The sequence below is a fragment of the Mesitornis unicolor genome, unplaced genomic scaffold (assembly GCF_000695765.1).
Source record: "Mesitornis unicolor isolate BGI_N332 unplaced genomic scaffold, ASM69576v1 scaffold32667, whole genome shotgun sequence".
Taxonomy (NCBI): domain Eukaryota; kingdom Metazoa; phylum Chordata; class Aves; order Mesitornithiformes; family Mesitornithidae; genus Mesitornis; species Mesitornis unicolor.
In genome coordinates this window covers 6,387-19,219 of record NW_010198948.1, presented here as the reverse complement: position 1 = coordinate 19,219, position 12,833 = coordinate 6,387, and the positions used below count along the sequence as shown (strand labels likewise).

At 49.4% G+C, this 12,833-nt stretch overlaps 1 protein-coding gene across 1 annotated transcript in view; it reads right to left on the bottom strand.

Annotated features, from left to right (window-relative positions):
- Positions 1-2,387: 2,387 nt before the first annotated feature.
- CD34 (CD34 molecule) overlaps positions 2,388-12,833 on the bottom strand; it is a 14,470-nt gene continuing 4,024 nt past the window's right edge. The window contains exons 2-9 of the mRNA XM_010189317.1: positions 12,773-12,833; positions 8,434-8,568; positions 7,476-7,759; positions 7,308-7,385; positions 4,616-4,763; positions 4,457-4,497; positions 4,075-4,239; positions 2,388-2,579 (exon numbers count right to left, since the gene is read on the bottom strand). The exon at positions 12,773-12,833 is cut by the window's right edge and continues 1 nt beyond it. Of these exons, the coding sequence (XP_010187619.1) occupies positions 2,388-2,579; positions 4,075-4,239; positions 4,457-4,497; positions 4,616-4,763; positions 7,308-7,385; positions 7,476-7,759; positions 8,434-8,568; positions 12,773-12,833 (1,104 nt within the window). The remainder of the gene's footprint in view (positions 2,580-4,074; positions 4,240-4,456; positions 4,498-4,615; positions 4,764-7,307; positions 7,386-7,475; positions 7,760-8,433; positions 8,569-12,772) is intronic.

Here is a 12,833-nt window from a genome sequence, read left to right as displayed (position 1 = left end):
TTTTATTTTTATTTTTATTTTTATGTATTTATTTAACTCTTTGTATATATATTTGCCGTAATTCTGCCCCAGAGGATGCTTTTATGCCAATTATTTTCATCAGGGCATTTCACACCAATAAAAGGGTCCTCACTAGCTAAACAGACTATGTATGGGAAAGCAAGTTGCTGTTGGGAGCTGAAAAGGATTTAGTGCTCCAAAAGCCCCCAGAAGAGGCCCAAAAGCAGCTGCGAGCCCGGCAGTGGTGAGAGAAGGAGGCTGCCAGCGAGGAAGGCATGCACCGGGTTTGATAAGGAAGGAATAATAACAATAACCTTTTGGAGGGCCCGGGCTGAGCCTGCCCGTGTTTACACACAGGCAAAAACTTTCTGAGCTGGAAGCACAGCCTTTTCTGCTGCTCCAGCCCCGCTCGGCCATGGCTGCTCTCGCATTTCCCTCAATCTGGGCGCTTTGGAGAAAGCTTTTGTGTTGCCAAAGCCATTGACTGTATCTTGGTTGTTCCAGCCTGGCTGTAGGACAGACCCTGAGCTGTCAAAAACGCACCTGATGCTTGATTAGATCTCCTGCTCTTGACACAGCGAGTGGTGCTGATTAGATAAACAGCTGCCAAAAAAAAAAGAATAAAGGCAACCCTGGCTCCTTGTCCCACTCCACGGAGCAAAGGAAGCCTCCAGGGGAGCTTCCCCTGGGCCCACAGCAGCCAAAGTAATTTCATCTTCCTGCATCTGTTCTCCTTGCAGCCAGGCTGTGGAGGTCAGAGCAACCCAAACTACAGCAAAACTGGCAGTGGTGGTATTCAGTGCCCCCCAAAAAGTACCCAGTCTGGGTAAACGAGGACGAGGCATCTCAGTGAGGAGGGGACAGGGGCAGTAAAGGGACTTGGTCCCAAATCTCCTGCTTTCAGGGGAGCTTGAGCATCTCTGCAGGAACAGGCACTAACGGGCTAAAGGAACCATTGCTGGTTATTGCACAGTGGAAGTCTTAATCTTCGTCATCTCCACCTTCATCTTCATGCACACCCACACACCCACCCCCCCGGTGTCAGGTCTGACCCAGCCCTGCTGATCACTCCCTGAGACTGGAGCCTCATTTATTTATCCAGGAATTAACTGGGCATCTTAAACATCAGCAAATCAAACAAACGAGGTTTAATAATGAGCTGTGCGTCACTTGTCCTGCCAGCATGTGTGTTGAAAGACACGGAAAAACGCGTGCAGAACGAGCCGCAGTCTTTGCTCACAGCATTTCTGCTGGGAAACGGCCTCGCACCGAGGCGTTGTCCTCTCCCAGTGGGACAAACACGCTGCTCTGCCAAGGACACAACGCAGAAGATGCATTTTAATACTCTTTTTTTTTTTTTTTTCTTTTCCCCAACTATGATTATTTACAATGAGATTTGGGAGAAGCAATTCACACCGAAACAAGCAAAACCTGAAACATTTTTCACCGTGTTTAAATGACTCTTGCAGCCACGCAAACAGCCCCAGATAATGATGGACGTCGCTGTCATTCCTTTAAGCACTGTACCAATAAAAAAAAAATGCAAAAAAAAAAAATCACTAGATCAGCTTCAAGGGCCATTTTTGTCCTGATTTCGGATGTGGCACTGGACTTGCACGACAGCAGCTTTGGCCTCCCTACAAACATCAAATGTTCTCCATCACCTCGAGTGATCAGTCGCTGGCTCTGCTTCGTCATGCACTGTCCCCAGTCCCTGATGTGAAGAGACCAGGGAAGATTTTTACTCAAAAACAACTACTTGTGTACTAGCAGGATTAAAAAAAAGCAAGTTTGAGGTCTATTTGCATTTAACCCTTCAATTCCACGTGGAGAGTTTAGCACAGAGCTTCAGCAAATTCTGCTGGGGTAGGAAATACTAAAGGAGACCTAAAGGTTAAGAAGACAGATTAAATGCCTGGTGTTCTTAAAAGAAGAAGAAATCCTGCACTTAAATGTAAAGATGAGATAAGAAAACAACTCTGTTAACCAAAACCATCTGAAACCTGAGAGGTTTTTGTCACTGAAATCCCAATTTAACTATTTTAATCAGCCTAACACGCTGCCACCAAAAATTTAGGCTGCTTGGATTCTGGCTCAAGGCTTCTGCGGCTTCTGCCTCTGCTCGAAAGCTGTTGGGGGCTAAGGGCACTTGCATTTCTCATTATGTTCCTCCAACATCAAAAGCAGAGAACAGCTGTGGAAAAATGTCCTGTGTGGTCAGTGGGAGGAGAAGCAGGTCTTTGGCAGCTCTTAATGTGCTTTAGGCTGATTCTTCACAGAAAAAAGAAAAAGAATTTTAAAAAAAGATCTACAATTCCCTAACAGTCCATAGAAAACCCTTTCTTTCCACTGCCCTCCTCAGTCCTGGTGCAGGTGCCCTTCTCTGTTCACATTTCGGAGTTGGCAGGGCTGTGCTGCCGGCCCGAGTGGCCGTTTTTGGAGGAGGCCTGGCCGGTGCCATTCTCCTGAGTCCCACCGTTGAGATTTGGCTTCTCCTGCAGCTCAGGGTGCTCTTGGGGAGCCGTCATCAGCATCGTGTTGCCCTGGCTGCCGTTTTCCGTGTAATACGGGTCTTCAGCCTAAACAGGGACATAAATTACAGAGTTAGGGAAGGGAAAGGGCTGACGGCGACCGAGTTTCCTGCACGGGAGCTACAAACAACCCAGGCATGGGAACCTGCTCCTATGGACGAGAAGGGGAACAGGGGCCCTGAACAACGCTGGGGCAAGATGAAGCAAGAAAACCAGCCAGGAACTGCCTTGTTTCCTCCCAGACCTGAAAAGAGAAGCCATTAGGTTTTGTTGTTTCCTCATACCCAGGTTGCAGACCACCTCTGTTTTCCACTTTCAGCACCACTGAATGAAAACTATGGACACTGCCTTTTTCTTTCCCCATCCTTTCTTTTGGTCTGTAAATAGACAAGCTTGCAGCAAGGTCCAGCAAACACAAAACCATGCTGTGGCTTCTTACCACTACTGCTATGAGGAGCAGATGCCTCTGAAGGACTCAGAGCAATAGCAGAGCTGCCTCCATCCCTCACCATGATAACTCCTCATGTGCTGGACCAGGTCTGGTAGCCATGCATGGGAGCTGCTGGTCCCAGGCTGTGGGTGCAGATTGCCAGCTGGCAACAGACTCCACTCCTGGTTTGCTGAGTGGCATCCAGCACACATGGTCGGCTGTGGAGCATCCCACCCCATCGTTTTTCTGGACACCCTAGAAACTGGGCTGACACTGCTGTGCATTTCCATGGGCAGCTCCCAGCCATACATTTACATTGGATTTCACTTACAGCCAGCACCAGGAGATGGTACCCAGAGGCAGGGGGCTGTGATGTCCCTGTCTCCGACACCTGCACTTGACTCCCCATCTGCACGCTTTGAGAGCATCCTTTCTGGCAATGAAATAACCTAATGCTTCCCTGGACACAACTGTTCCCCAATCACGACCAACGATGGGGGAAAAGCATGGCGCATCCTCGCCTTCCAGAGGGCTCACATCCCCAGAAATCACTGGGCAGGGAAGGGTCCTCCACAGTCAGCCTGCCTGGAAAGGGGAAAATGGAAATAGGAAGTTTTTTTCTCTTTCTTTCTTGATATATTTTATTACCATAGCTTGTTAAGTGAGGGGAGAAATAGCCTTTATTACAGCATCAGTACAAGACAGACATATAACTCAAACACAGTGAATGGAAAGTTAAAGTGTGTCACTTTTAATGACAAATTCATAAGATTTCAATGTCTCTGGAGGGGTCTTGCTGGAGGAGTTCTTACAGCTGAGCAAAAAGAAGTGTTAGACCTAGCAGTATTAGCAGGAAAGGGGCCAGGAGCAAGAGGTAATTTTAGAAGGCAAGAGAGGTTTCCCTTCACCCTGGTCTGGTCTCCCTGCTCCTGCCCAGGCTGACTTGGTCCCAGGTTACAACGCCCCTGGTGCCAGATGAGGGGCCCCATCCTCTCCCTGCCAGGCCCCCATCACCGCTCCAGTACTGCCCGGCTCCACTTTGTCACCCATTTTGCCATTGGTGAGCACTGTCCGGCTGCTCTCCCGCCCACTCTGCCACCGGTACGCACTGACCAGCCGCTCGCCCGCCGGGCTCCAGCTCCGCCGCTTCATCAGGTAGTAGCCGGCCAAGCCCAGGAAGGCCAGCAGCAGCCCAGATGTGACCAAGGCGATCAGCGTCTTCTGAGAAAAGTCCTGGTGGCTCCTCACACTCCCCCTTTTAAGGGATTTTATTCCAAACTGAGGGAAAAAACCCAAAACACCAAGTCTGACAAACAGAAAACATTTGCATCTGCTGCACAGGCACCAGGCGTAAAACACCACTGCTCTTCACCTCCTCATTAAACACCATGCAGACAAAGCTGGGCTTTGCCATCCAAGATCCTGATCTAAAATTCTTTCTCTTGCCACTCAGATAGCTCAATTTTTCCCCAATGGATTTACCCAAGGAATTTACCTTTTCCCAGTGAGACTCCTGGAGCACGTCTGTAGCAGGATCTGCAAGGTTTAAAACAGGAGAGGCACATTACAAAGAGTATCCTGCTGCAGCAAATGCCCACATGGAGGGCATTACCCGGCGGTGTCAATGACACCCGAAGGACCCATCTCCACTGACCTCTCTCGCCGACCAGGATGAGGAGCATGCAGTCATGGTCCACCTCGGATTTAGCGAGCTTAATCTGGCAGGGGGAGGGAACATGGCGGGCGCTATCTTCACATATTGCTCTCCATAACTGCGCTCCCTTCATCTCTAAAAAGTGTTTCTGTGAAATTTTCAAACAAAACCGACTCATTCTCCATCTCAGCTGTGCTGAAGACACTATGAGTAGTATTGTGCAGTCACCCTTCGAGTTTTGGTGGTTTATCTGTGCTGTGCAAAGCTGATCAGGAGCAACACCAAGTGACACAGCCCTGGGCTGGGCATCAGACCTTCCCCTCCCACCTCACCACTGCTTTGGACCCCAGGACCAACACCTAGAGAATGGAGATGCTCAATTCTTGTTTCTTAGCTTAATAAGTTAAAGGAAGATATTATTAGCAACTCTTGCAGATGGCATTTAAACAAAGCTAAAGTTAGGATCTGAATTGCATGGCAAGTCCCTCTGATTTTAGGACTGAAGCAGCCGCCTGAAGAGCCCCATTGTTCCAGAGTCCCAGGCAGGGGCTGGGAAAGGAGGGAAATAACAAAGAAACATTGAGCCTTCCTGTTTAGGAAATGTCTTCAGTGTTTTTGCTAGGCTGCTGATCAAAGGCTAAGCAAAAAAATACAGATTTCTCACATTTTAGACCTGAGCTGTCTCTTGGGTGAAAGAGGAAGAGGAGTGAGGAGCTGCAGCCTTTCCCTTCTGCGGGCCGGTTTCTGTATCAGCTGGGACAGGCTTTCTCCTTGGGTCTATTTTCAGCCACAGAGACAGAGCCCACAGCTGCTAAAAGCCGTTCTCACTTCCCTGACATCCTCCCAGCTGGGGACAGCATCTGTGTCCACCCCCTCCAGACAGGGACGGCTCCACCTGAATCCCATGTCCTCCTCTCCCCAGGAGGTACCCACCAACGTGGGGCTGCCAAAGAGGAGCAAACCCTCTTGTTTTGCAGCTCAGTGCCTTCCCCTCCTTGCCTTAGAATTGCCTCAGTATTGTGCTCTGATGGCCACATCCTCTTAGCATACAAAAATGCAGAAACTTATTCATGGGAGAATAACAAACAATTTTCAGCTGTTTCTATAGAGCTTGGCTTAGGGTGAGAAAGGCCAAGATGGAACAAGAGACCCAAGTGTGTATTTTCCTTTCTCTGCTGTGGAAAGAACTCATCGGAGTGTCAGAATTTCCCTTTGCAATTAGCAGCACCGCGTGCCAGCTTATTGCTCATTTGCTTTGGGAAAGGCCAGCAGGAAAGCACGCTCCTTCCTATCTGCTCTCCTCGCAGACGCTCTTATCTGCTCCCCAGGTTTGGCCTGGGCTGGCTTTTCCCACTCGATGATTTGTTGAGGTGGAGGCACGGCAGAGGTCTGCTACTCCCAGAAAAACAGGGTTGGAAATGAGGCGGTTTGGCATCAATCACAGAATCAATCACAGAATCATTTGGTTGGAAAAGACCTTTAAGATCATTGAGTCCAACCATAACCTGGCCACCACTAAACGATGTCCCTCAGCACCTCATCTCCCCGGCTTTTAAATCCCTCCAGGGATGGTGACTCCACCACTGCCCTGGGCAATGCAATTAGATATGACTTTATAGCCTATTCTGTATGTCACATAAGCGTTAATTTAGGTATGTGCAGGTACATAATGCATGCACAATGTGTATGAATCCCATGCCCAGGAGGTGCCGTTGCCACTAGATGGCATCTGTGGTCAGAGACATCCGCTCCCAGAGGGGTTTCTGTCTGAATTTTTGCTAAAGAGCAGTCCCCATAAACAGGAGCAACTCTAAATGCCACTAAATCACCTATTTGCAGAGAGAAGCCAAGTACGAATTCATTCATCCTAAGTGGTGGCACCGTGGCTGAGCAGCAGAAGTAAATTAATCATTGTCATTTTATACCCAGGGCATTGCCAAGTCCCAGAAGATCCAGCACCATTTACCCTCTGCTGCAGGTTGTACCTCCTGCGGGACAGGTTTCATGCCTCCCACCCATAATAGTGTCTCAGACAGACCCTTTTCTGCCTTTATTCTTTACTTCATTTTTTATGCACAAGGCCAAGGGCAGTTACAGAGAGCCTGGGATTCCCATAGGTGTCGGTGCAGATGGGGACACTGATCCGCCACCCGTGCTCCATCAGGTTCCTGATTTCTTTCCTAGGGCTGTTGGCAAGACAAAAAAAGGCACTCACATTCCCAACGGAGAAGAGGAAGAAGAAGAACAAAGGCAATTTCCTGTTAAACATGGCAGGAGATACTTTAGAAGCGAAACTGAAAAAAAATGAGGTTTTATGCAACCAGGAGGTTGACGTTTCCCTGGGATCCCTTTGGGATCCTTCCAGGACTGCTGTGATCATCCCCTTGGGATCTCTTGGGACTGCTGTGATCATCCCCTTGGCATCTCTTGGGACTGCTGTGATCATCCCCTTGGGATCTCCTGGGGCTGCTGTGATCATCCCCACCTCCATCAGTTTGGCACAGCTCAGATGCTCTGCCCTAGGGATATTGGTGTGAGCTGCCCACCCCAAACCCACCCCAGGTGACCCCATTGCTGCAAGCCTGAGAGCGCTGCAGGAGCCTGCCCTGGGCTGTTTGCTTGCAGCCCCCTCCTCTTGCATGTCTCCCCCTCACCCAGAGACATGGATCTGCACCCCAGGGCTACAACTCACGCAAGTGCTGGACTCATTGAGCTGCAGGCAGATGGCCCCAGTGTCGCTCACTTCTTTGACGTTGTGGCATGTGATGGGCTGGAAGGGACAAAACACAGTATTGGGATCAGGGGACAAATCCAGCCTCCCTGGGGTCCCACAGCCTGCGGTGTCCAGCCACATCCTCACCTTCGGGCTGTCCCCGGCTGTGTGCAGTTGTGTGGTGGCACCTGAGACGTGAGGATGCCCCAAGGTGGCAGGGGAGCTCCTCAGAGCTGACGTGGACCCAGGGGTTTCTGCGGCCGTGCTGGGTGGCGTCTCTGGGCTCTGGGTTGTGAGGACCTCTTGGCTCGTGTGGTCATGCTCCAAGGGGGTGCCCAGCGACAGTGTGGGGGCTTGGGTGGGCTGCGGGCTTGTCTGCTCACCGCTGAGCCCCCTGGAGGTGGGGGTGGATGCCAGGGACCTGGTCACAGCTTCTGTTTTGGAGAAGTGCAATGAAAAGGGTGCATGAGAAAGCTTAAGTCCTCTAAAAGCAGCGCGTGGCATTGCGATGACTGAAGTACAATATTGATTTGTCATAGCCAGCAGTACCAGAACATGTTATTGGCTGGATCAGAAACGTGCATTAGACTTGCTTCAGTTCCCTAATTTTTACATGCACTTTATAATCTGGTTACAGTGGGCTTGTTTCCTGGGCAGACGCAGCCAGGAAGCTGCCCGACCTCCCCTGTGTCCCCCTCATCCCCCCTTGACCCAGCACCTTCAAAGTTGTATGGATTTCCAACAGCACGAAAGAAAGCCCCTGTAGATCTGTGCTTTGCAGCCCTTTGGAGCTGTTCAGAAAGGCCACCAGACCTCTTACGGGTGCCATTTGCTGAGCAAAGAGTGGGTATGAGGAGATGAAAGATTAATGAACATTTTGTCCCCTCACCTGTTGGCTCTATGAAAAGGGTGGGTCTAAGCCAGCAGGGCTGGCTGCCCCAGGTGGGATTTTCTGGCTGGGATTAAAGCTTTTGACGATACCATCAGGGTTTTTCTTTTTTTGAGAGCACAACCCATGTGCCAACTGTGCAGTTTCTTAGGGCAAACACTTAATAAATCGATTATTAATACAAATACTACTGGGAATGCTGGGGGGAGACATTACCGGACGTCTCTGGCGTCGGCTGGGCACTGCTGGGATCTCTGGGGCCTCTGGTGGCTGCAGCGCTGCTGGCGCCTTCCTTGTCCGTGGCTGCGGCCGTTGGTGTGGGGGCATCTGTGGAGCTCCCCGAGGCTCTGCCTGGGGGCAGAAGAAGGCATTAGGGGCTGCCGTGTCGCTGCAGCTCTGAGCCCCTGCTGAGGGTTCCTGTAGGCAGGGTTGGGAGGAGTCTGCTGCTTTCACTAATTCCCTTTCTTCTTGCCCCAAAATGGCATGCTGCCCTGGAACTCCTATGGGAAAAGCTCAGAGACCAAACATTTCATCTGGGGGATGACGGGCTCATTTCTGCCCTCATCTCGCCCAATCCTCCGGCTTACCGGGGGATGCACAGAGCTCTGCACAATGCTGGATTTCAGAGTACTTTGGGTTTCTAATCCTTGGAGGAAAGACTCAGGCCTTGGAAGAGATCACTTGTGCGCCTCAGGAAAAATAAGTTGGCTTTGCAGTTGCAGGCACAATCTCAAAGTAAATAGAAACATTCCCATTGGCCCACGATCAGCTCTGACTCATGAGCAAAAACAACTTTGGAGGTAAAACAGAATGTTTGGAGAACGGTTTGCTGTTCTAACGTAAAGTTTATATATTGCTTCCTGCTATGTTACAGAGATGATACTTCAGCTTTTCCTTCTGAAATTAACTATATGAGTCAGTGTAAATGCATTTCTTCCCATTTCTTAACCTTTTCCTTTCTTAAGATCTATTTTCACTTCTTACAACCAAGGCTGTTGCTGTTTAAGATTCTTATCCAGACACTACTGAGAAAATAATACAAAATACGTTGTTCCATTTGTATTTCTGCCCAGGGGAGCCCAAGCTCCAAGAAGAGTTACTTCATCCTCCCAAACAGCCCTTGGAGATGGAGCAGCACTGACAGGTCCTGATCAGCTGCCCAGCACCAGGCTGGAGGCATCTGCTGCCAGTAAAACACGCAGTTACGGGCTGTGCAGTGTCGTGCACTGCTGTAGTGTCCTGGCAGGGATTTTGCCGGTCCAGAGACCCTGGGTGGTTTACAAAAAGCGAAGACTCAGATCACTGAAGTTCATTTTGGCAGTGGGTGACAACAGGAAGAGCCACTCAGCTGTTCCTGCACTCTCCTCTATACCGCAGGGTGCTGCTTGGGGAGTGCGCCCCAGCCTGGCCTCACGAGGTGCATCCCGTCCCTTCCCCATCTCATCCCCATCCCATCCCATCCCATCCCATCCCATCCCCATCCCCGCTGCAGCTGCTCAGGGCGCAGGAGCACAGGGGGCGGCGGGGGCCCTGCCGAGGGCTCAGTGCAGGTGTCTGGAGCTGGAATTTAAGTTCTGGCACAGCTTTTGTTTAAGGGAGAGGTTTCTTCTCTCCGAGATAATTCAGTTCCAACTGGTTAAATCACTGAGTTTTTCTGATGAATTTTAACAAATCAAAAGCAGGAGGCAGGACTGCATGCCCAGAATCATGAGCAGCACAAAGTTAAACCCACGCTTCGCATACAGCTTTGTGTTTGTGTGGACATCACCAGGAAACTTTACATCACCAGAACAATGCGGAGCCTGGACTCAACCTCCCCAAGTGCCGCAGCCACCCAAGCACCTTTGAATTGTTCCAGATGTTCGTAAAGCACTAGAGGTATTTCTAATCAAAGCCTTTTCACCACTGAGTATCATAAATCGAAATCTGGATTATTGCTCGGTGTAATTTGTGAGAAGACTTGTCACACAGAGTATTTTTCTTCCCTTTATTGTAGCACATGCAGGCACTTTTATGGAAAACATAGCTAAGGTTTTAAAAATCTTAGGACTCATGATATAAATAATGATCCAGATGTGAGCTGGATAATCCACATGGTGCTTGGCTAAAGTGGGTCATTTATTGCACCATACATTTTTACTAGCTTTGCTAAACTTTGTCAATTTGTTAGTATTAAGGGTTTGAGAGTTTAAGCCAAGCCATTTATTAAGCTTGGAGAAATCTTCACCTGGTAGTGCTAGCACACACAGGAGGAAAAGCATGCAGATATGCGAAAGAAAACTACTTCACTGTACCTATCGTATTTACCTATCGAGCTTTTAAAAAAGTCAATGCCTCTGATTTTTAAAGATATTTTAATAATGAGGCTTAGGAAGTATCTCAGGTCAAATAAAATAATAAAAAAGTAACAATATAAATGTTAAAGTAGTTGAGTTGGTCCAATACCCACCCCGGAGCACTAAACCAGGACCACAGAAGTCAAAACTCTTCAAAGGTTGAGGAAACAGGAGAAAAGCTTCCATTAAAAGTTTCTGTAATTTGTGCCCTACTCTGCACCAGCAGCAAATTAAATGTGGGGATTTCTCCCCTGCCCCTTCATCCCTGCCAGGGTGAAGGTGCAGCCCCCAGGGCATCCCCAGGCAGTAACTGCACCTCTGTGCTGGTACCCCAATCTCTGGGTAACCCTTTGGGCAATCCTCTTGGTAACTGGGTGCCCACTTCAGTGCTTGGACACAGAACCCCTGTGCCAGGCTGGTTTCTCCATCTCCTCTGCGTGTTTAACAAAGTCTTTTTCCAAGCTCAGACAATGCACCAGAACTGTAAGGGCTGCAGCTGAGCTATGGCAAAGCACTGGCACCACCAGCACCAGCGGCTGAGGAAGAGGAGGGTGAGGACATGGGACATGGAGCTCCGGCTGCAGCCGGCCCCAGCCGGGCTCTCCCGCTCCAGCATTACTCACACCTTCCCACTTGTCCTGCTCGCAGCCATGTGGCAGGAATTCAAGCGGGTGGAGCTTTCTTCCCTCTGGAAATATCTGATAAAAATCCCTTCCCTCCCCCTTTTCCTGCCCCCAGACAGGATATGGGTGTGGGGCTACGGTCACGCAGGGCAGGGGGCTGCGGGGAGCCCCCCCGTGCCAAACCCTGGCTGCTGGACCAGGGCTTCCCTTGGGCTGGGGCCTCTCTGGCAGTGGGTGCTGCTCCAGAGTCCAGCATCCTCCTGGGGACCGAGGTTATGATGTGCAGCCCTCAAAAGGACGTTAAACACGAGTGGCTGCGAGTTTTAAAACTCCTTTTTCCTTCCCTGAGTTGTAATTCTAGGTCTTGGAAAATGCATGAAGGAGAGAAAGAATGCTTTCAAATGATGAGAAAAGATAATTTTTTCAAAAATCACGTTTGGCAGAGGTAAGTATAAAAAAGATTAAAAAACAGAACAAAATGAAAAAAAAAAGTGTTTCTATTAGGTACAAACAGAATATATACACTCTTTTCTATGTCCGTTCTGAGGCAGGCACAGGACAGCTCTCCACGTGGTTTACCAACACCCAATGTGGTCACCGTGAGCCACTGCATGGGGGTCCCAGGCAGCCCCGCGGCATCGTCCCACTCTGCAGGGACAGGCACAAACCTCTCCCATGCTCATTGATCCCCCCAGAACATCAGCAAACCCCAGAACCGAGCATTTCCCATGCGGTTCCCACTCACTGCAGCCCAATCAGACAGTCCTGAATGTTATTTTTCTCAAATAAAACTCTTTTTTCCCCCTTCCTGTAAAATTAGCATAGACTGGAGGGTCAGGCACAACAGCCGAGGTGAGCAACGCACCTTGACAGCAAAGGGAACATGAAAGGAGCATCGTGAAACAGAAGAACAAAATACACAAATTCTCTCAATAGATCAGTTGCTTACATTCGTGTGAGTAAGGAGAAATTACATTTGAGGAGACACCTGCAGGTTCCTGGCTCCTGTCCCAGCACACAGAGTGCTGCTTCACTTTTTAAATCCTCTTTTACTACGTTATGGTTCTTGGGTTTGGGACAAAAATGATAGTATTTCCCTAAAATGTATTTAAAAAGCACTACCGAGAAAAAAAAATCTCTGCATTATTATTCACATTTCATATGATGAATATTTGAAGAGCCGGAATAGGAGATTTTAATATTCATGGAGACTCATTTGATTTTCAGAAAATGTTCAGTTCCTACCACAAAACAAAAGTAAGGGTAATTTATAGCATCACAGTCTGAGAAACAGCTTGAGCTGCGGCTGCACTCTCCAGCTCCGTGTGCTGTGTTTGCACCAGTGGTGTTATCCGGGATGTTATGGGAGCTCTCACACCTTGATGCTCTCCTTCCCACTGTGCTGGGCTGCCCAGGATGCCCCGCGCAGCGCTGCTCTGTAAACTGTCACCGCAGTGGGTTTTTTTTACATTAAATCCCAATCTCCACCCTTTAAAATGCATCCCCCCCATGCTGCCATTCCTGAAGTGACAAAGAAGTTGCCCCATGCACCACTCTCAGCGCCCGTAGCCCTGGCATCGCGCAGCCAGCACTCACCGGACAGCTCCACGACACAGAACGCGACCCAGAAAAGCTGCCGCCACTTCATTATTTTTAA